Source organism: Gymnoscopelus microlampas (assembly GCF_963454915.1).
Source record: "Gymnoscopelus microlampas genome assembly, chromosome: 4".
Lineage (NCBI taxonomy): Eukaryota > Metazoa > Chordata > Actinopteri > Myctophiformes > Myctophidae > Gymnoscopelus > Gymnoscopelus microlampas.
In genome coordinates this window covers 42608564-42633432 of record NC_139941.1, presented here as the reverse complement: position 1 = coordinate 42633432, position 24869 = coordinate 42608564, and the positions used below count along the sequence as shown (strand labels likewise).

The 24869-nt window shown below is 41.8% G+C and overlaps 1 protein-coding gene across 1 annotated transcript in view; it reads right to left on the bottom strand.

The window, feature by feature from the left end:
• The window catches only part of ttc28 (tetratricopeptide repeat domain 28), a 400474-nt gene extending 378105 nt beyond the window's left edge, over positions 1-22369 (bottom strand). The window contains exons 1-2 of the mRNA XM_084056166.1: positions 22226-22369; positions 17264-17569 (exon numbers count right to left, since the gene is read on the bottom strand). Coding sequence (XP_083912292.1) covers positions 17264-17569; positions 22226-22303 — 384 coding nt within the window. The 5' untranslated portion in view covers positions 22304-22369. The remainder of the gene's footprint in view (positions 1-17263; positions 17570-22225) is intronic.
• Positions 22370-24869: the final 2500 nt, after the last annotated feature.

Below are 24869 nucleotides of genomic sequence, written 5' to 3'. Positions count from 1 at the left end.
GCTCTGGTCTAAACCACTTAAAGTATTACCAGAATACTATTCTAGTCTTGGGTAGGTTTGTATTGGGTGAGATACAGAACGCAAATTAAACTCTTGCCTGGGCAAGAAAGCGACTACACTTTGGCAGAGTAAAAATCTTGGAGCTGCAGCATGGAAGGGAAAAACCTGCCATTGGGGCCAAATCCACAAGAGAAAATAATAATAATATAAATCTTTAGACAGAGAAACATCAAGGAGTAGCTGTTCACTTAAGCAGCACACAGAGGTGGCCCCTGACAGCTACAAGGCGGTGGATAAGTTTCCTAGCGTTCGCCTGTGAAGAATGACACAGCGGGTGAGGAAGTGCTGCTGAAATCATAACAGCAGAACTCGTGTGTGGTCAGAGTTTCGCTTTGTGCCTAAACAACCATCCTATAACCGTTTTAATAACCTGGCCTACAGTACATGTGCGTGTGCTAACACACGCGCAAGCAATGCTAGCCCTGGCCATAAGAGGGGTCCTTCCCCAGAGAGAGAGGGGGGAGACAGACCTTAAAAAACTTTGCCGCTCGCTCATTCTGCACGTTTTTTCCAGACAGATAATTTCAGGTTTGTGCCCACTAGCGCCAACCCTCTGTCCGTCCCACTTTCCCTGACCTGTAATTACATGCCATTCATTTGATTTGTTCATTAGTTCAAGCTTCGGCTGGGTTAGGAGCAAACAGGAACCCTCTTATTAGTGGTTCATGACTCTACTCTCTCCATCGGAGCCGTGGAGCCGGGGGTGGAAAAAGAGGAACGGGGACCAGCGAGGAACGGGGGGGGACGGGGGTTGGTGGGTGGGTGTGGGGGTGTGGGGGTTTGGGGTATAGGGTCGGCGGGTGTTGCTGCTTGCCGGTATTGGAAGGCCGCGTGTTTAACTGCTCTGAAACCTGGCGTCTGTGTAATTTTAGATTTCTTTGGCTATTCGAAAATAGCAGATATACAAGCTCATTGCCACGCTACGAGCTTGTAGATCTGCTATTTATAAAATTTCGGTCGTGAAAATTTGTGCAAATCTTTGAATATATATATATATATTTTTAAAGCGAAACATTTGTAACTGTCAAATGTCTCAACAAATGTCTTCTAAAAAACGATTGTTGCTATATCAGTGGTGCTCAAGCGTTTTCATGTCAAGGACCCCCCGAATTGATATGTATTTGGTCGCGGACCCCCATCTGAAAATATTTTGTTCCAGAGACCACCAGAACCAAGGATTAGAATAAATATTTTTTTCCAAAAATAGCAGATCTACAAGCTCGTAGCGCGGCACTCGGTGCCGCGCTATGAGCTTGTATATCTGTTATTTTTGAACAGCCAAAGTATAAAATAATGGTTAAATAGCTCAAATCTAAAATGACACTAGATGATGCGTTCCTTGATTGAATATGTTAAAACACAGAGGGCAAAAAATCAAGAAAAGAGCCAAATTCACAGTAGCATCGTGTCACATAATTCACCGAAACGTGTGGAGGGAGTTGGGGAGTAAAACGGTATAAATGGTGCATTTTACAGCATATATAGTGCCTTTATGATCCAAAGCGCTTCAGTATGTGCATTACATTCACCCATTCACACAACGATGGCGGAGGAAACCATGCAAGGCAGGCACCTTAACCGAACCCGCTATCAGCACTGAGCACTGAGCTTCTCATATTTTTGGTGTTTACTTGTAGTAAATACCATGTATAGCCCCGTCTAAGCCTCATGGTCCACTAAATCTAAGTCTTCTCAGATTACTGGAAAATGAAATTAAAGAGGTATATAACCTGACCTTCTTGTCAAATAAGCTCTTTAACCCATTTAAACCGGGAAACACATCTGTGTAACCACTTTAACCGTTATTTTTATACTTTGGGGCTATTCAAAAATAGCAGATATACAAGCTCATAGCACGGCACTCGGTGCCACGCTACGAGCTTGTAGATCTGCTATTTTTTTTTTAAATCGTGAAAAAAAAAAATATATATATATATATATATCTTTAAAGCGAACATTTTTAACTCCAATATTTGCTTCTGGTGGGGGTCCCTGGAACAACATGTTTTGAGATGGGGATCCGCTGCCAAATACATAGAATTTTGGGTGTCCTTGACATGAAATAGTTAGGTTTTTTTTCAGAAAACTGTTAGGATTTAGAAGACATTTGTAGAATCAGCTTTTTATTACATAATAATTTTTTCACCTAGTGCCAATGCCTAAACTTGTAATCCTGGGCGCTACTCTCCCTCTGCCAGCCTGGTGAGAGTCCCGAACTGATGCTCATGCTTCCTTCCTTCAACACCTCAGGTCTTAATGGGTTAATAAATTGACATTTGCGCGACGACGACAAACCGAGCAGCGGTTTTCTCCTCCTCCTCCTCCGTGTGTTCAACACCTAGTATGGCGTGGCGTGTTTTGGAGACGATGTGCTAAAGCCAGCTTTATTCCGTCCCACTAACACACACCATGTGTTGAAGTGTTCATAGCTCGTAACAAAAGCTAAATAAACACTGGACCCGCACAAGTGAAACTGCTACCCAATTTTCTCGTCATACGACGCTGATCAAAAGAGCTTATTTGCCAAAAAAAAGTCTGTTTTAATCTCGACTCTTGCCAAATACACTGAGTCAATTATGTTGTGTGCTTTGCAACTAGTATGTTTTTTTTTTCTCCTGCCATTTGCAAGAGTATGAATATGAAAGTCTCACCTCATTCCATGTTCTATCTATTCTATAGGCTCTTCTGAAAACACAATTTAAAAGAAAGGAAGGGATGTATGATTTCTCAAGCAATCATAGTCAATAAAATCAAATATGGTACATACAGTATGGTACGTACAAGGGAAGAGGGAAGAGGGGGGTGTCTGTATCTGTCTGTTCAGATTGGCTGAAAGTCTGAACAGCAAAAAACTACATGGAAACAGATTTTCTGCAAATCAGATTTGAAACACATTGCTAGGTGGTTTGAAATGCAATTCCAATCTGATTTCTAAAGATGTGTCTCAGGTCTGGAGTGGACACACCAATGAGGCCTGATCTATGCTTTGTTGTACGACGGTGTCACTCAATGACAATATAGCTTGTACAGCAGATTGGCTATTTTCGGTGCCACCCGTTATGAGTATAAGCATTACTCACACCAATGTTGTTACCACTGCAAGTGAGCAACCAATGCAAATATCAACAATGTCTGACTACACAAATCTGATCTGATCACTTGCAAATAACAGTTTGGACAGTCCGTCCCAAACATCGTATTTGAGAAACAAATCTGATTTTTCTGCAGTCTGAACAAAGCCATATAGTAGCCTAGTTTTATCCTGTCGTGTACAGGATCTATACCTGCTAGGTATGAGACTCTCCTCTACATTGGAATAGTCGTTAATATTTATATGTTTTTTATAATCCTGTGGGGGAAATTCTGGTTTGTACCCACTAGGAAATTCAGGTTTGTACCCACTATGATAATCATAACATGCATGAAAAGACATGCAGGTGAACGTGAGTTGTTGTGCTCAGTTCTTCTGTCAAGTCTGTCATCAGACCAAACGTGCAGATCATAAATATGCATCAAGCGGGTGGTGCAGAAAGTCATAAACATCATAAATAGTTTAATACATTACATAAAACAGTCATACTGTACACCCCCACATTAATAGTGGAGCAACAAGTTTCCCAAAGAAGCTCACGGTTTCTGTCAACACTCTTATACCCTCACAAAACACATGCAGTAATCCTGGTCTCTATACTGCCTCCCCCTGGTCAGCCTGGGGCGCCTAATGGAGGGGAAAGGAAGTGGTTGGAATAACGTGTTCCTTCCACGCGCTACGTCCTACCGGGGAAACTCCCCCCTGTCAGGTGATAAGAAGCGGCCTGCTCACTCCTCATGCATTGAAGGAAGCATGAGCTCAGTTCGGGGCTCTCCCCAGGCTGGCAGAGGGAGAGTAGCGCCCAGGATTACAAGCTTAGACTTGTACTGGGTGAAAAAATGGGGTACAAAAATCGTGGGATACATTTTTTTAAGAAAACACTTATGATGACACTCTTTGACACTCGTTGACAAAAATTGAGTGGGAGTTGGGGAGTAAAATGGTAAATGGTGCATTTACGGTATATACCGTAGCGCCTTTATCCAAAGCGATTTAGGTTGTGCATTACATTCACCTTACTTACTTCCAACTATGTTCCAAGCAATTGTTCTCAAGATGTAGTCAGTGTGAGCTTTCAAGACAGACCTATACTGAAATCTAGTCTGCACAGGGCAAAGACAGGAAATGATGTCACAGTCTGGCCAGGGCAGCTCTTATCCACACTACTGTTTGTGCAGTTGGAATGCACTTGACACTTACTCAGTAGGCCAGATGACTATTTCAGGTTTTTGCAGGCCGCTCGAGAGTCACTTGCAAATGAGAATAGTTCTACTGTACATTAAATGCATAATGTAAAGCAGTGGTGGAAAGTAACTAAGTACAATACTTTTGTACTTTTACTCAAGTGCATTTTGAATTCCGGACTTTTACTTGTAACATAGTATTTCTATATTGCAGTATTGATATTTTTACTTAAGTAAAAAATGTGAGTACTTTTTCCACCACTGATGTAAAAAACAACATACATTCCCCATACTGACAATATTTGAAGCCTGCTCTTACACAAATAGGATTTCGTGTAGCAAGCTGAGCTACAACATTGCTAATCTCGTTACGTTTCATTCTTTGGCCCATTTTAACTGCGTTGTCACAGTAATAGAATCAGTCACTCCCTTGTGATAGATAAATATTACAGACGGGGAGAATAACGTCGAGAAGAAAGGCTCTCAAGAGGCTATAAAGCCATTATATACTTCATTGTACGACAGTGTCGCATGCTGGGAATAGCAGATCTACAAGCTTGCGACACGTCACGTGATGACACATTGTGAATTTGTAGATCTGCTGTTTTCGGTGCGCAAAACACCAGCGTACAGCGGCGTTTAAATTAAGCATGATTGTAACAGCTCTCCACGTGACATCAAGAGTCATCAGGCTCTTTCTTCTTCACACACACTGAGATCAGATAAGAGCTGGTTTCAACAGACTGTCATGCTGCACAGGGGGGAGCGTTATATAACCCGGTGGAGCTCTACATCACACAGGTTTTCATAAAGTGGGGGTCGCATGGGAGCACCAAGGGGGCTAACTGGAGAGGAGAGGAAAATGAAAGAAAAAAATCATAAAACAAATAATTATATCTATTTTCAATTAACTCATTTACTGCCATGGACGCGTTTTCGAGTCAATTGGTACTTGGTCCACAGTGCCATTGACGCGTTTTTTCGTTATTCACACAGAACAAGAAGATAACGCGATCCAAAGATTTGCTGCTCCATTCACTTCCCTGTTAGGGAAATATTCTGTATCTCGGCTCCTGTGTTTTACTATGTATTTTTGGCAAAACATGCTATTTTCAACTTGCTGCAACTATGGAACGGATTACCACGATCGGATATTTTTTTCCCCCAAAATTCTATGAGACCCCTGTGCGTGTAATGAGGCGATCACTGTGCGGACAGCGTTCACGAAAAATATTCAAAAGGTAGGTAAAAACACTACTTTTCGCTGGCACTGGGGTGACACTATTACAATCTTAATCTGCCAGTTAAAGAGTTAATATGATTATTGCACCAGTTTACCCACTGGAATGTCATTATCGTCAAATACATTTTCAGAAATGTTTTAAATTAGAAGATGGACATATCGGTCAGTAGGCTACAGCGGTTCTGGACAACCGCCTATCCGACCGACTGAAACGCCAAGCACCGCACTCCCTTGGGTCCTCACAGAGGACAAAAGGGATGTCGGCTATTTTTGTATATTTTTGTTTTTGAAAGCCATTTCGCAAAAGGCTATGGCTATATTTGTGGCTCTTTGGCATGGAAAGGTTTGGGGAACCCCTGCCCTAACACACAAAAAGCAGCCTGACACAGAGAAGGGCAGACGATGGGGTTTGTACACAACATGACGATTCATTTCGGCCCGCTCTCCGCGTAGGGGCAGCAACAGGCCGCGTCGTCACAAAAGCTCAGAAAACACTCCACACACAATTACTGGATATGCTGCTGCTGTAATTAAAGTTCCCTTCCAGCCCCTTGAACACGGTGACCTTTACCAACGCAAACAGTCATTGTCTCGGGTGAGCCTGAGGCCTCTCCGTAGGGATATAAAAAGAGCCATTTTTCGGCCTATTTAGCATCCATGTGAAAGAGAAAAACAAGTTTGCGTGTAATGAGATGCACACTCGTGTACGGTATGTGCCAGAGACATGGGGACACATGCACGCAACCTCCGGGTCATCATCACAAGACATGAAGTCTGATGGATTCGTATCAAGAAATCAATATGGGTCCTCTGCCAAGATGAGGTACATTAACTTATACATGTACATGTATAGCCAATAATGCATTCTTCTCAACTGGAACCAGCAAACCAACATTTAAACCGTGTTGCATGAAGAACAGGACAGACATTTTGCACGGCTTCCAGGTGGCTTTCTCTCTGCAATGAGCCGTTTACCCACATTTTCCATGGACTCTCCTCGACAGAGAGAGATGGAAAGGGACAAAGCGTCCGAATTGATTTCAGACATCCTGAAACGGACGCGTCTGCACCCTCTGTGCTAAAAGCACCCTCCGGCAGTACAAGTACACGAGGCCACACAGTCGGAGCCGTTGGATGAGCTGTATGATGCTTTAGGAGACGTTCTGGGGACAGAGGAGGGAACAGAGCGGCACAAGAGTTACAGTATATATATATATTACTATGCGCTCCAGACATGGTGTATGACCCTGACATCATAAGCTGTCTGCTGAAGCTGCTGTCTAAGATTCTGCGATGCCCGTCTCCTGAACCATTTTTGACTCATGTCATGTTGAAAAGGCCAAGCGATAGCAGACTACCTGCCTGGTCTACTGTTCTCCCCCTGCAGCCTATAGCAAGCAATCACTTTAAGAACTCAGAGCCTATTGGAACTCTGGTGTGGTCAGTATCATGATACATGATATTGACCATGATATTGACCATGAAACTGACCATGAAACTGACCATGGTATTGACCATGATACAGACATGATACTGAACTGACCATGTTACTGACATGATACTGACATGATACCAACATGATATTGACCATGATACCGACATGATACTGACATGATACCAACATGATACTGAACTGACCATGATACTGACATGATACTGACATGATACTGAACTGACCATGATACTGACATGATACTGACATGATACTGACATGATACTGACCATGATACTGGCATGATACTGACCATGATACTGACCATGATACTGGCATGATACTGACCATGATACTGACCATGATACTGACCATGATACTGACCATGATACTGACCATGATACTGACATGATACTGACCATGATACTGACCATGATACTGACCTGATACTGACATGATACTGACATGATACTGACCATGATACTGACCATGATACTGACCATGATACTGACCATGATACTGACCATGATACTGACATGATACTGACCATGATACTGACCATGATACTGACATGATACTGACCATGATACTGACCATGATACTGACCTGATACTGACATGATACTGACATGATACTGACCATGATACTGACCATGATACTGACCATGATACTGACATGATACTGACATGATACTGACATGATACTGACATGATACTACCATGATACTGACCATGATACTGACATGATACTGACCATGATACTGACCATGATACTGACCATGATACTGACCATGATACTGACATGATACTGACCATGATACTGACCATGATACTGACATGATACTGACCATGATACTGACCATGATACTGACATGATACTGACCATAATACTGACCATGATACTGACCATGATACTGACATGATACTGACCATGATACTGACATGATACTGACTATGATACTGACAATGATACTGACATGATACTGACCATGATACTGACCATGATACTGACCATGATACTGACATGATACTGACATGATACTGACATGATACTGACATGATACTGACCATGATACCAACATGATACTGACCATGATACTGACATGATACTGACATGATACTGACATGATACTGACCATGATACCAACATGATACTGACCATGATACTGACATGATACTGACATGATACTGACATGATACTGACATGATACTGACCATGATACTGACCATGATACTGACCTGATACTGACATGATACTGACATGATACTGACCATGATACTGACCATGATACTGACCATGATACTGACTATGATACTGGCATGATACTGACCATGATACTGACCATGATACTGACCATGATACTGACATGACACTGACCATGATACTGACCATGATACTGACCATGATACTGACCATGATACTGCCATGATACTGACATGATACTGACCATGATACTGACCATGATACTGACCATGATACTGACCATGATACTGCCATGATACTGACCATGATACTGACCATGATACTGACCATGATACTGACCATGATACTGACCATGATACTGACATGATACTGACCATGATACTGACCATAATACTGACCATGATACTGACCATGATACTGACATGATACTGACCATGATACTGACATGATACTGACCATGATACTGACATGATACTGACCATGATACTGACATGATACTGACCATGATACTGACCATGATACTGACATGATACTGACCATGATACTGACCATGATACTGACCATGATACTGACCATGATACCAACATGATACCAACATGATACTGACCATGATGGGCATGCCTGACACAGAACTCCCTACATGGGCATAAAAGGGACACAGACAGACAGACAGACAGACAGACAGACAGACAGGTACAACGGGTACTCTGACAAAGGGTACAACAGGTAATGCACGCATAACCAGGTGGGACATGCATCTCCACCTTGCATTGTTCCTGGTCTATTAAGATGTTAGTTCTGAGGTCATTTTTTTCTAAATATATTTTTGTGCCTTTATTGATAGTAGATAGTGGAGATGGACAGGAAACAGGGAGAGAGAGAGACGGGGAGTGACACGCAGCAAAGGTCGGCTGGATAGGGATTCGAACTGCATAAGAGCCTATATGTGGTATGCGCCTGGACCGCTAGGCCAGCGGGCGCCCCCCTGCTGTGACCCTATTGAGCTCCCCGGAGAACTGGGAAAATCAGACCAAGACTTACACAACCAACAACAGGGTATGGATTCAATATGTCTTTTCTATCATTTGGAAACATCTGCAGTCAACATTGAGGAGGCTGAACACCCTCGATATCAGAGAGAAATCCTCTGTAATGGTGCGTTCACACGGGCCAGATACAAAGATACAGATACAAAGATACACAGCATCTTTGTAGCTGTGTCGCTTTGTATCTGTGTTGCTCAACATGGTCGTTGACGTCATCTTCATCAGAGCTACAGTTGTAGTTTTGTATCGTTGTATCTGGAAGTTGAACCCAGCTCAACTTGAATTTGTAGCTTTGTACTGTATCTTTGTCGCTAGAGCAGGGGTCTTCAACGTTTTCAGGCCAAGGACCCCCTACCTGAGAGAGAGATGAAGCAGGGACCCCCTATATATTGTATAAAATTGTGTTTCAGATTCAACTTTTTTTGTTTACTTGGTCTGCTCTTTTTTCTCTCTACATAGATACCTCTTTGCCAAAAATAGCCGATCTACAAGCTCACAACGCCTCGCAGCGCGAGGCGTTGTGAGCTTGTAGATCTGCTATTTTTGGTTAAAGTTCTCCTCAGAAATGGGATGCTAGGGTTCAAGTGGATAAGGAAGAAAAAAAATCATATCACACAAAGATTTGGCGGACCCCCTGTAGTAACACTGAGGACCCCTTAGGGGTCCCGGACCGCCTGTTGAAGACCCCTGCGCTAGAGCTACAGCTACAAACGTCAAACGTATCTTTATATCTTCATGTCGCTGGCTTCTATTGTAAAATGAATGGTAGCATGTATCTTTTTATCTGCCCGTGTGAACGCACCATTAAAGTAACACTGAGAGTGTCTTAAATGGACCCACCGCCATCATCATAGCCTGTGATGATGAGGTATGCAAATGCAAATGCGATGGCTCCACCGCCTCCAGTTCCCCACGAGCTCTCATGTCAGTGCTCTATCAAGAGGAGGGGGGAGTGATGGCAGAAAGGCCTGCTGTTTGTTTAACATGTCAGTGGTACCATGTTGTGGAGAGTATAAGAGGGAGCAGACGGAGGAGTATGGGCAGGAATTCCCTCTAGAGAAGAGGACTTGTCGTCGCCCTCAATAGCTCCAGATTTAAGCATCGGAACATTGGACAGAGCGTCACGAAATTAGATTACACCAATTGTTTTGTGTTTTTTGATGTAAACACGGGGGCCCCAATGCGCTTTTATCCATCATTTTGCAAAGAATGCAATGTGCGTAGGCAAAGGAAATGGAGTATCCATCACACTTTCTTTCTGCTGCCCTTTACACATACACACACACATACACACATACACACATGCGCTCATGTACGCGCAAAATGCAAACAGACATACTTAAGTATGTGCCTCTCGTCTTGAGAACGGCACCCTATTTTGTTCTCATTTAATCCTTTTGCATTCAGTGAGAGGGCGAGTTTACAAAGGGCCTAAAGCTGTCTTGGGTCATTAAACCACATTTTCTCTTCTTTCAGAAAAATAACAGAGAGAGAAAAGGAGAGGGAGAGCAAGAGAGAGAAAGAGAGAGCGAGAGAGAGAGATTGGAGATTTCTGGCACTTCCCGCGACAGGGGGGGGGGAGGCTGACAGATTAGACAGAGGTTCCTCTCGGCGAGCTGGCTATATGGTGCTTCCAGAGGGTGGGCCGCTGCTCGGTGGTGCGTGGGGGCAGCGCGCAGCCCAGCCTGTCATCGTTTGACGGGCCTATCCGGAGGTGCGGTCACAGGCAGGCATGATTGATGATAAATATGTACTCACACAGGATCTAAATGCCAGCACACTCTTGGTGATTTAATCCCCTTTTCCCTCATCAAACATTCAGCCGCAGTGGATCGACTTTGTACGGCTGTGAAAACCCAGACCTTCCACTTCCCCCCCGAGGCAAACACCATAAGGCTGTCACGACTGCCGATATATGTCACAACAGAGGAGAGGGAATATGCAATGTTCTTTGATTACACACTACTACGGCTCGGGTATAGTGTAGATGCACTGTGTGCTGAACCGCACAATGTTTTTCCAGCAAAAACTCAAGGTGAGTTGATAGTGTCACATATTTTTTTTTATAAAAAAACTATTTGGTGTTTTTCTGCTTTATTTAGATAGGATAGTAGACAGGATGGAAACCAAGGGTAGAGAGGGGGGCAGAATCTCAGTGGTTCTCAACCAGTGGTCCGGGGACCACCAGTGGTCCTTGGTGGGGGGTACCAGGGGGTCCCCAGCGAAATTAGTTAACATAGCGTCACAATCATTTTTAACCACTTAGCTTTGGCTATTCAAAAATAGCAGATATACAAGCTCATAGGGCGGCACTCAAGCATGTAGATCTGCTATTTTTGAAAAATCTTTAAAGAGAGAGAGTGGAGATTTCTGGCACTCCGCAAGTGCGGAGTGAATATATATATTTTTTTTTTTAAAGCAAACATTTTTGACTCAAATCTTTGCTTCTGGGGGGTCCCTGGCACAAAACATTTTCAGATGGGGGTCCGCGGCCAAATGTATATCAATTTAGGGGTCCTTGGCATGAAAAAGGTTGAAAACCACTGAACCTGCTGGGGATGCTGTGACCACATGGTCAACACACCATCCGGTCACCCATACTGGTTGACCCCCCCCCCCCCCTCCCCCCACTTCCACACGTAATGCAACAGAGTTTTAAAGCGTAAAACTCTGTTTTAAGATGCAAATAACTCTCTCTGTGTCACACAGGAGACAAAAGAACGAAGCCTTCTGACGTTGACTTTTCCTTTAAACAATCAAATGCTAATATGCATTAAATTGTCCATGACAGTTTGCATTGATGTATCTTGGCACACAGGTATGGATGGCGTGGTGCCATCTCTTCAGCATTACCATTATACAGCTGGAAATCTAATTTGTTGTAAGATTGCTCTGAACAGACAAAACGCTCCCAGTGTCTGACTGACTGACTGACTGAGAAGACATTACAGCAGTGGCTGTTTGACAAGATTGCCCCCTAGTGGTAATTCATGGAATATATATTTATTTCCCTTTTTTCCATTTAACCACTTAAAACCTAGCATCCCCATTCTAGACATGTCTTGATAATAGGCAAACATCCATTAAAATAAGTGAACATTGGGTGAAAATAGCCGATCTACAAGCTCACAACGCATTGTAACACACGAATGAGTTGTGAGCCAGTTGTGAGCTTGTAGATCATCTATTTTCAGGAAAGAGATTTGGTGCAGAGAGGGGGAAAAAGAGAGCAAAGACAAAGTATAAACCCCTGAGGGACCCCCTGGTCAATTAATCCCCAGACCCGGTCAATTATATAAATATATTAATAAATAATGACAATTAAATGAGACATGTAATAGAATATCTGTTCTGGGCCATACATTAACGTTGAGTCTGTGAATGCTAATTTCATCATGAAAGTCGGACAGGCACTAAACCCAAGAATAAGATGGGGGTCTAGATTAAACCAACCACCCCCCCCCCCCAATCAGAACCACAAAGGGTTCATTGTGCTTGGATAGCATATCAAAAGGAAAAGAGGGGAGTGATTTTGGCAGTGATTTTCAATTACAGCTTGGCCCTCCTTGGGTTTCTGGAATCCCTCCAATATTGAACGTTAACAGTGACTTTAATAGGTTATATCAGTATTCCAATGATACAAGGACGGAGAAATGACACGAAGTAAGAGAATGTGGTTTAGAGAATGGATTACACTGCAAAGCTCTGGTCCTCACACAGTAGATCCTTGTCTAATTATAAAAAAAAGACATCTAAATTAACGGATTTGGACATTGTCTGGAGAAGAGATGCTAAACTGCAGAATATCTTCAACAGCAAAGGCAGGAGCCACTTCTATGCATCTAATTGAAAGGAGTAGTTCACCTATTTTCTGACACACCCCCATGAAGCATTGCATTCATGGAGATATTTGTTTTTGTCACATTCCTAAGCCAATAATTTGATGACAATAATAAAGATGCTTATGTATCCGGTAGGACACACAAAGTAGACTTGTGTCTCCTACCGGAGAGACTGCCAGTCATCGAATTAATGGCTTAGAAATGCGACAAAAACAAAGAAAATCTCCATGAATTCAATGCTTCATGGGGTGTGTAATTGTGTGTAAGTGATTCATTTTTTGGGTGAACTACTCCTTTAACATATTACTTTTGGTTATTAAATGCAATGAAAACAAGTGTACCAATATGAACAAATACACCATTTTACTCACACTTTCCTTTTTCTTTTACTATCGGCCTATAGAGCAATTTGATTAAGGTTTGTATCATAGGTCAATGCTTTGCAATATAAAGTGACTTTGATGTCAATGAGTCGATACAATGAAACCATTTCACCTCAGGAGAAAACCTACCTGAATCTCCACACACACACACACACACACAACCCCCAGATCAAAGACAGAGGTGGCCTTTGATCCATCATTGGGAATGACGGAGGAGAGATTACCATCAATCTCTCTCTCTCTTCCTTCTTCTCATCAATCTAGCACTCCCTAACACACACACACACACACACACACACACACACACACACACACACACACACACACACACACACACACACACACACACACACACACACACACACACACACACACACACACACACACACACACACACACACACACACACACACACACACACACACACGTGTCTTGATGCAACATGCAATCAATGCAGTCGCAACCCTCAGAGGACCGGCTCTCTCCCTCATGATCTGTGTGTTTGACTAATGTGAAATCTATGGTAAGGTTAGTCCATGTGCCCCCAGTGCAGTGGTGGAAAAAAACACTATTTTTTTACTTAACCCATTAAGACCTGAGGCAGCGTCTAAAAAAATTCAAAATCCTAACAATTTTTCGGAAAAAAATATAAAAAAAATATTTTCACGATTTTTCAAAAATAGCAGATCTACAAGCTCGTAGCGCGGCACTCGGTGCCGCGCTATGAGCTTGTATATCTGCTATTTTTGAATAGCCAAAGACATCTAAAGTGACACAGATGCGTTCCGGGTATCAATGGGTTAAAGGGATAGTTCTCCCAAAAGATAACTTTTTCTATCGATTAGTCACCACATGGGGACTTGAATGAATGGATGTTTTTTTGTTTTTGTCACATTCCTAAGCCAATAACTTGATGACCAGTGGACCGGTAGGCAGCGGTTCCGGTAGAAGAGACACAAAGGAGACTCTTTGTGTCTCCTACCGGAACCACTCAATAATTGTCTTAGGAATGTGACAAAAACAAAAGAAAATCCATTCATTCGAGTCTCCATGGGGTGACTAATCGATAGGAAAAAAAGTCATTTTGGGGGTGAACTATCCCTTTAGGTAAAAGTATCAATACATACTGCAATGTTGAAATACTCTGTAACAAGTAAAAGTCCGGAATTCAAAATTCACTTTTAGTAAAAGTACAAAAGTATTGGTATAAAAATGTACTCATCATACAGAATGTCGTCCCATTGTACACGTTTTCAAATGTATAAAATGTAAAAAAAAAACGTTTGAAAATAGCAGATCTACAGTACATGCGTCGCATCACGACGCATTGGGAGCTATTTAAAGTTTTCAAATAATTGCAGTGGAGTAAAAAAGTACAATATTTGTCTCTGAGATGGAAAATTAGAAAATGTTAAATACTCCAGTAGAGTAAAAGTACCTCAAAGGGATACTTACAGTAAGTACAGTACTTGAGTAAATGTACTTAGTTACTTTACACCACTGCCCAAGTGTAGACTAAACACAAGACCTTCACCAGCCATTGCAAGTCCTGTACACCACCAAGAGTATATATATAGATGATGTATGGAATGCCAACTACAGAGGTTATGCAGAGAAATGGAGAAGGAGAGCATGTCATTATGTTCCAAAATGAATCAATTTGTCCCCAAATGAGATACCCACCATTTGGAAGGGAAATACTGACAGCTCCTCTTACTAAATAATTGCAGAGCGCAAATGTGAAAGCAATTATGGTACTGTACATTTAGAGAAGATGGTAGATAACTTCCTTGACTGACACAATTATAACGGTGCATGGAGCCTCTATATTTTAGAGATACTGAATAAGCAGGTGATGATATTTTCATTTTCCAACAAAATGAATATACTATATGAAGTTGTTTGAAGTTTTGTTCTAAATCAAATTGAATAGTGGCCTCACAGATCCGTGATTTCATACCCCCCACTTTTTGAAAAAAGACAAAATATATATATTTTTTGATAATAAATTGGTAAAATCAGGCAAAAATAAGAATTAAATAACCTAACCCTAACCTTAAAACCGAAATAAAGTAACCAAAACATGAAAAAAACTAGGGTTGTGATATTGGCTTTTTTACCGATAACCGATATATCGATATTGTCCAACTCTTAATTACCGATACCGATATCAACCGATACCGATATATGTGGGGATTATTGTGATTAGGGTAAGCTCAAATTTCATATCACACACACCATATACAGTAAGAACTCCTGTAACTTATTTATAAAGCAAAAAAAAAAAAAAATGTTGTTTTTTTTTCAAAAACCGATACCGATATTTTCCCGATATCAATTTTCATGCTAATATCGGCCGATAATATCGGGAGGCCGATAATATCGGACATCCCTAAAAAAAAACGAACAAAATCCGCCCAAAAAACGCAACATTTTGAAAATACAAAATTTGTTTACATTTGACAGTTACAAATGTTTTTCACGCTTTTTCAAAAATAGCAGATCTACAAGCTCATAGCGCGGCACTCGGTGCCGCGCTATGAGCTTGTATATCTGCTATTTTTGAATAGCCAAAGTGTAAAGTCCACCGAAAGTCCATCCCCCCCACCTTCTGAGAGCCCGTGACGTCCCTGTTCCATAGTCACATTCTTGTCTTGCTGCCTGCATAGTATACAGTAGGTCCACCATTTTGATGCATACAATAGGGCTGGGAAATATACACATTTTATATTGATATTGTGATAGTAGATATGATAGATAGAGTAGAGTATGGGTAGAGTAGAGTATTCGTCAGGTAATTTGGATTTCATTATATCGTGATATGGCATAAGTGTTGTCTTTTCCTGTTTTTTTCTGTGTCTTGTATGCCTTACTTGATAGGACAGTAGTCTGACAGGAAATAGGGAGAGAGATGGGGGGTGACATGCTGCAAAGGCCGTCGGGATCGGGAGTCGAACCCACGACACGCTGTCAGGCTGGATTACCAGCCTAGGTGCCCAGACCGCCAACCGTCCGGGCCGTCTTTTTCTGGTTTTAATCATTCGATCCCCATTTTATTCTTTGAAAAACGTTCACTAATGTTCAAAAATAGCCGGTCCACAAGCTCACAATGCTTCGCATTGTGACACGCTGTGAGCTTGTAGATCGGCATTTTTTGCTATTTTCAAAAAAACAAACAACAGCGCCCATTGATTGCTGTTGCTTGGTTGGTCAAAAACCCTCTCAGTCCATCCACTACCATTGAAAAAAAAACCTCATTGCTTCAAATAGCCGATCTACAAGCTCACAATGCGTCGTATCACGACGCATTGTGAGCTTGTAGATCGGCTATTTTCAAAAGATTAGTCTACCTTTTATACATTTAAAAACTTGTGAAATGGGACGACATTCTGCATAATGAGTACTTTCTACTTTTGGTACTTTAAGTACATTTTTAAACCAATACTTTTGTTCTTTTACTCAAGTAAATTTTGAATTCTGGACTTTTACATGTAACAGAGTATTTCTACATTGCAGTATTGATACTTTTACAGTACAGTAACAAATGTGAGTACTTTTTCCACCACTGATGTTACGTAAGATAGTTGACACGGTCTTAGCAGAGCTGTATAAGAGAGTGATGACACTAGCGTTGACTCCCATTGTAACAATGGAAGGCGGAAGTGCTCTGTCTATCTCAATGAGATAGTTCCAATGTTTGGAACCGTAGCCCATAGGAGCCCGCTTTGCGGCGAGATCAAAGAGTGACGTTACTCTCTCTTCTACACTCTGGGTCTTACCTTAGGCCACTTGGGGTTGAGTTGCCGGGCCTTGGCAGCGTCGTCCAGAGCCGCCTGGTGCTGTCCTAACTTGAGAAGGGCCGCCGAACGGTTGCTGTAGAGGATGCAGTTCTGCGGGTCGGCCTGCAGGGCGTCGCTGTAGAGATGGACGGCGGCCTGAAAGTCCCCGCGTTGACACGCCTCGTTGCTCTGCTGCACCTTCTCCATGAACTCTGCTTTGCTGAGGCCACATCTGGTCGCTTCTTCGCCGACTACTATGCGACGGACCGGTGGTCTTCCCGCTGTCCGAGAACCAAAGATTGAAAGCTGCGGAAATTGAAACGGAAAAGTGTAAAAGATTGGCAAATGAATTAACCCATTAAAACCGGGAAAGCGTCCGTGTCATTTTAGTTAATATACTGTAGCATCACAATCATTTTAACCACTTTAGCCATATTTTATACTTTGGCTATTCAAAAATAGCATAGCTACAAGCTCATAGCGCGCCACTTCGTGTCGCGATTTTTGAAAAATCATGAAAATGTGTGCAAATCTTTGAATATATATATTTTTAAAGCGAACATTTTTAACTCAAATCTTTGCTTCTGGAGGTCCCTGGTTCCTTTGGGGGTCCTTGACATGAAAAGGTTTGAGCACCACTGGTTAATTGGAATTGTATAAAATGTATTGGTTGAACATTCTATTCAGTGGGATATGACCACAGAATAGTGGCCTTGTGGTTAGAGTGGTCAATCCCTGGTCGAGTCATACCAAAGACTATAAAATGAAAATTTTACCCAATGTCACTGAGCTTGCATTCAGCATCAAGGGTTCGATTGGGGGAAAAGTCCCTGCAACATACTAGCATCATATCCATGGGGTGTACTTGTAAAACAACCTGCCTCATGCTACAGAAACAGGAGATACTAGGCTCATGTGCTGACCTCTCGGTCACATGGCTCGGGATCGGGAACGGTTAATTCCCATGACTACTTACCTTAGCGGGACAAGACTAACTCCCTTAATACAGTAGCTACCTTGAAGGTGCCCTCCAGCAACTCCACCGTTATTCTGCCGTTTCTGCTTTGTGACCAAGAGTAGCGCTGACTACAGTTATACTGGTCAGCTGAGTGCTGATTTGTGTTACCATGGGAATGTGAAACAAAGTACTGTAGTAAAGCAAATTACAGGTGGAAAAATAACGTGTGAAAATGAAAGAAGAAGAAATATCAGACTGAATAAAATCCCTGTAATTTGATGTTCTTAAGTAGGATTAGGATTCAGCCACAAAGGACTATTATTTTGTAATAATCGAAAATGTGTTGCACATTAGCCTGAGGTTATTTGACTCAGCAAAAGAAACATTTAATGAGCAAAACATTCGCCGTAAAGATTTTCTTCTGTCCTGGCTAAAACAGGTTACTATTTCAAAACGTTCTTAGTTGTGTTGTTGAGTGACTCTTCTATAAAAATGTTCTAAGAATGAAAAAGTCATTTTGAAAAGAGAATTATTTGTGGGTTCATTAAGATAAACCAATGGCAACAACTACTTGTACTTCATACTTAAGTGCATCATTTTGAAAGTGAAGCAATCAACCCTCTGTTTTATATTCTGCAACAGGAACTACACTTAAATTAGGCATTACCCTAGGCGTTTATGCGATTCAAAATGATTCTGCGTGACATAGTATACCTTCAATGATATGCTAATCATATTAACATGCAATTAATCACTCACTTTTAGAGTTAATCCAGGCCTAGGGAGAGATGTAGCATGGCAGTGCTACATCTGCCACCATTGTTTCTTTATCAAATGTCCAATGTACTCTTACACCCCTTACTCAAAGAAAATGCACTTTACATTACATGCTGTTTTCTACAGGGGGTTTAGGCAATGAACCAGAGTACTTGGGTATCTAAACGCATAAGGAACCTCTGAGGGGGTTCAGCACTCTGATAACAGTTCTCCTTGTCTAGCTAACACCACCTCCTTTGGCACAAGACAAATTGTAGTAGAGAGACTTTATCTACTATTCTGCAGAATCTGCACCATTGCATTCCACCTCTGTGGAATGCGATAGGGCAGAATAATCACTCCAAGCCCTAACCCTGATACTTGGAGGCCACTAACCATAACCATAACCCTAACCAATCTCCACGTCATCACTGACTAAGTTATCGTCACCCACATTAATCAAAGTAGCTTCACTGGCCGAGGTATTCTCATACAGGGGCAGGCAGAAGAAGCAGAACCATTAGAGATCTGACTTTGTCTCTGTCTCTTTTTATTCAGAGAGCCGTTGATGTGCTATCTGCACTGTATCTCTGTTCAGGGATCCTCTGCCAGGTATTACTGAAATGAAAACAATCTTGAGAAGAAGCACATTGGTGGGGGTAGCTTCCATTATAATACCTCCTTCACACCACACCTCCTCACTCAGACTGAATTCTGGGATAGGGCATGCTTGGTAATTACTTCCAGAGGCAGAGAGGGTGAAAGAAGAAGCAGACATGAAGGCTTTTTTGGTATAAGGCAGAGTCAACGTCAAGCTACGGTACTACTGTAACTGTACCGTTCACTGTGTCTCTGTACTTGTATCTCCACTGCGACATTTCCTCTTCTTGTATTGTGTTATTCAATTATGAGCCAATAATGTAGTTACAAAGTCTCATACAATAACTATGATATACTGTTAAGTAGCCTAGATCTTTAAAGATTGCAGTACAGTAGCTATGATTCAAAATGTCTATGGTATTGTGCAATCGCGTTTACTGCCAGCACTATTTTACATGCTTTGGTACATTTTCACTGAATTACATCATATTAACTTTGAACGGTACTATGATATGCGGATATAAGGATACTGTTTAAAGACAGGAGGCAGTGATGGAGAAGAAGACAGCATGTCAGCCATGGGTAAAACACTGTGCTGCTCTGAGAGGGAGGCTGCACTGTGTTGCTGCACAAGCAGCAAGTGTTAACTGTTTGGGTTTGTGTTGTTTTGAGTTAGTTTAGAAGGGCTACCCACCTTTTAGACAAAGATAGACAACTACAGGCCACACCTAGAGTGAGAGTCCTAGACTAAAAAGAACATACAGTCTGTTTCTTTTTATAGCGGAGTGAGACGTCCGTCACATCCACTACCTTTAGTAAAGGACAATGAGAAAGCTCAGACATTTAATGTCTGCAGACTAGAGGCACAGGAGAGAAGCCTCTATTCTAGTGGGATTCCCTATAACCAGCCAGGGTTTCATGTGATTCTATAAAGGAGAGTATCTGAACCACTATGCCGTTGACGTGAACATGTTTTTATAGCTCTTCAGCCCTCTACACTTCATTGGCTGGGGTCCCCCAGGGGTCTGTACAACAAATCTATTCACCAAAAAACATGCCTAATGTTTGCCTTTTTTTACGATATGCCCAGAATAGGGATGCATGGGTTCATGTTTTAAAGAATTGTCAAAATAAATAAATAAAACAGTTTAGTGGTGTTTAGAAGCATATGAATAAAATAATACCAAAAGAAATGTCCTGCCTCCCCATAGTGCAGTTAGTTCATAAATATGCGATGAAGGGAATGTCCTCTGTGTGCAGTCTAGTCTGGCACAGTGCATTTGGGGCTGCCTTCTATGTGGGCACTGGGCCGGAAGGGTGGAGAGAGAGAGAGAGAGAGATAATAAGAGCCTACACCAATGGGGCTCCCTGTCGACCAATAAAGAAAACACCCTACCAACTTAATCATAAGGACAGAGAGGAGAGAGAGAGAGAGAGAGAGAGAGAGAGAGAGAGAGAGAGAGAGAGAGAGAGAGAGAGAGAGAGAGAGAGAGAGAGAGAGAGCGAGCAGTGGTTCTCAACCTTTTCTTATTGAACTGGGGACCCCCCAATAATCATATTTGAACTGGGGACCCCACACCCTGACAAGCACTTGGAATTGTCGGAGTTGAGGCATTACATTTAGTTTGACTCGGTTCCACAGATAAATATTGCAAAAACAGCCGATCTACAAGCCCCCCAACATCATGTGGGGATCTCCCGGGGGGTCCTGACCCACAGGTTGAGAACCACTGAGTTGGAGAGAGAGGGAGAGAGGGAGAGAGAGAGCAAGAGAAAGAGAGAGAGATTAACTCATCACTCCAGAAACACACACACGGTCAGACAATCATAACTGTCATCACTTCATGTCAAAATCTTGGAGCTATATTGTTCATGGCAGCACGCACGCACACACGCGCACACACACACACACACACACACACACACACACACACACACACACACACACACACAGAGCAGATGTGGTGTTATACAGTTCCAGGAAAACTATACATAGATAGACGTGTTTTTACCACTGTATCATCTTGTGAAACTTGACATATTTTGTTTGTTTAAAAAAACGTATATCAGTGCAACAACAGTGTCTTTATAGAGTATTGTATTGTCAGATACAATATATCCATCATATACATCATAGTACTGTGCTGATGCTGCTACTGCTACTATGCATGGATACAATGTATCCATATAGTCATTGTACTGTGTCTGCTGCTATGCATGGATAAATATATCCATATAGTCATTGTACTGTGTCTGTGCTGCTATGCATGGATACAGTATATATTGTACTGTGTCTGTGCTGCTATGCATGGATACAATATATCCATATAGTCATTGTACTGTGTCTGTGCTGCTATGCATGGATACAGTATATCTATATTGTACTGTGTCTGTGCTGCTATGCATGGATAAATATATCCATATAGTCATTGTACTGTGTGTCTGTACTGCTATGTGATGCATGACTGGAAAATCGATACAAAAGTTTACGAGGTTTTCGCAGGAATGGCTCAATTGGCATTTCCTGTCGATGGCCGAAAAACAGAACGTGACGTTTAAAAGTAAATGAATTGTTGTTAACGGTCTTAATTAATGGCATCATGCTTACACACACGTGCACCCAAATGTCCATTTTTGACTTTATTTACCTTTTCTTTCAGAGTCGCTTGCTTCTCCATCCTGGTCTTATTGAGTCTTTGGTTTGTGCAACGGGACTCACTTCTCATCCCATCATACAGTCATCTTGGTTTAGAAACGCACAGCTTTAGGACTGTTTGTGGTTCAAATCCTTCAAAGTATATGCACGTTAACAGTGTGAGAGTCGACGAACTGGGAGGAAATCCAGCAGAAAACGGGATGTTTTGGTGTTCCGAAGAAACTTTTCTCAAGGAAAGTCCTGCGCCATGTTGTCAAATCTTTTCCTTTTTTCTCCTTGCCCTTTTTCTCCCCTGTTGCCATAGAGGAGTTTCTGGCACAGATTTGACTCTAGTCCGTTATTCAGGGGAAACTATGGAATGCATTCATTATTTACCGCGTTCTACTTCTTATTATAGCCTAGCTGTTTATTATCAGATGTATGAAAAATATGTGTAATTTTATGAATTATTATTTATTTATTTGTATATAGTCCTAACACAAAGTAATGCGTCAGAGGTGTCACATGTAATTGGAAACTGGAATGTATTGATTATTTACCACGTTCTACTTCTTATTATACTGTTTATTATCAAATTTATGAAAAATATATGTAATTTTATTCATTATCATATATATTTTTTATAGACCTACCATATAAGGACGCTGATAGAGGTGTCAACAATGTAATTGTCTGGTGACATTCAAGTTCACCTGCGCGTGGCTGACTTGAACTCGTTTGCTTCAGTTCACTGCCAAACAAACTCCATTTGGGGGAAATAATAGACTATTTAACATCCATTTACGGGCCAGGGAACCTGTTTGAGAATTCACTCAGCAGGCAACCACCAAAATGATCAAATGACCCCCATGCCCCCTCAGCGGGGTGTAATGCAGGGAATGCCAATTTCAACTGGCAAAGGCACAAAGTGGAAAATATTACTACTAGCTAGCTAGAGGAAGAGAAGGCTTGTAGATTAAACAGTGGCCAGTGGCCACTAGAGAACGCTGTCACACTACTAAGTCCCTATAGCCTGACGTGGGCTAGCCATGGATCCAAGACGGTCATGATGACCGTCATGGATGAACTTCAACATAGTGTTTACACATTCTCTCTTTTTGACCCGTACATCTACATTAACGTTCACATTTTAAATATAAAGTGCTTAGCCCATGGCCATGGATGTTACAATTATGTTCGGGCCTCCAAAAGTACCCGTATCTTCCGTATTGTTCAATAAAAAGCATTTTAATCCGATTGGTGGCCATTTTCTCATAATGTGTTTGATTGCAATACACCTTCTTACCGATAGAGTTGCGCAGTTGAAAGCGTGGAGAATATACGGAGAAAATGGCCACCAATCGGATTAAAATGCTTTTTATTGAATAATACGGAAGATACGGGTACTTCTGAGGTCTCGTACATAATTTTAACATCCGGTGCCATGGGGTAAGCAACATTATATTTGAAATCTGAACGTTTATGTAGATGTACGGGCCAAAAAAGGAAAAAGTGCAAAGATTCCGTTGAAGTTCATCCATGACAGTCATGTATCAGGGCTAGATGTGGGCTATACGTACGACGGTGGCGCGCTCCAAAAGTAGCGGATCTGTATTCTGCAACCTCACTCAGGGAATCCATAGATGGGCCAAACTAATAGCATACCGACAACCGCGATTGATGGATTGATGGATGGATGGATGGATGGATGGATGGACGGATGGATGGATGGATGGATGGATGGATGGATGGATGGATGGATGGATTGATTGATTGATTGATTGATTGATTGATTGATTGATTGATTGATTGATTGATTGATTGATTGATTGATTGATTGATTGATTGATTGATTGAATACTTTATTAACGGTTTGCAAATACAGTGGTACAATTATACAATGGTGCTAAAAGGATAACACAAAAAGGGCTTGTTTCCATTGTGGTCAACACTAGTAGCAATAAAAACGTGTATGTACAGTAAACAGTTGGGGGGGGGGGGGTCTGAAAGGCCTATGGCCTATGGGCCTTGTTTATTCAACAAAATGTTTTATCATTTTGGTATATCCTAAAAACATGAGCTTTCTTTTTAATTGATTCAATACTTTAACAGTTTGTAAAAAGTACAGCATATACATACAATGATGCTAAAAGTATAACACAAAAAGCCCCGACGGCTTGTTTCCATTGTGGTCCTGTGTATTAAATTCATCAAGACATTTAAAGACATACAATAATATAGCCTACAAGAAATCATCAACACTAGGAGCAATCAAAGTATATATACAGAAAACATTGGGTTGGGAGGGGGTCATTTCTGGTGTCAAGCATAGAAAACTTGTCTAGGACCAGAGGTGCTCTTTTATGGCGGTTTTGAAGGGGGATATAAGCAGTCACACTTTTTGATGTCTGTTGGTATAGAGCATTCCACATTTTGGTAGCATAACAGTAGCCGAATCTGGGTTGAATGAGATCTGGTGTTGTCCCTGTGGGTGTCTCTCGCGTTATTGAAGTAGTTTGACAGGTACATGGGCCTTGAAGACCAGGCCCATTGCAAGTTGCTGTAGCCTATACTCTGTCCTCGACCCCAGTGGTTCTCAACCTGTGGGTTGGGAGCCGGGGGGGGGACAAACTATAGTATAAAAACTGGTCAAACAT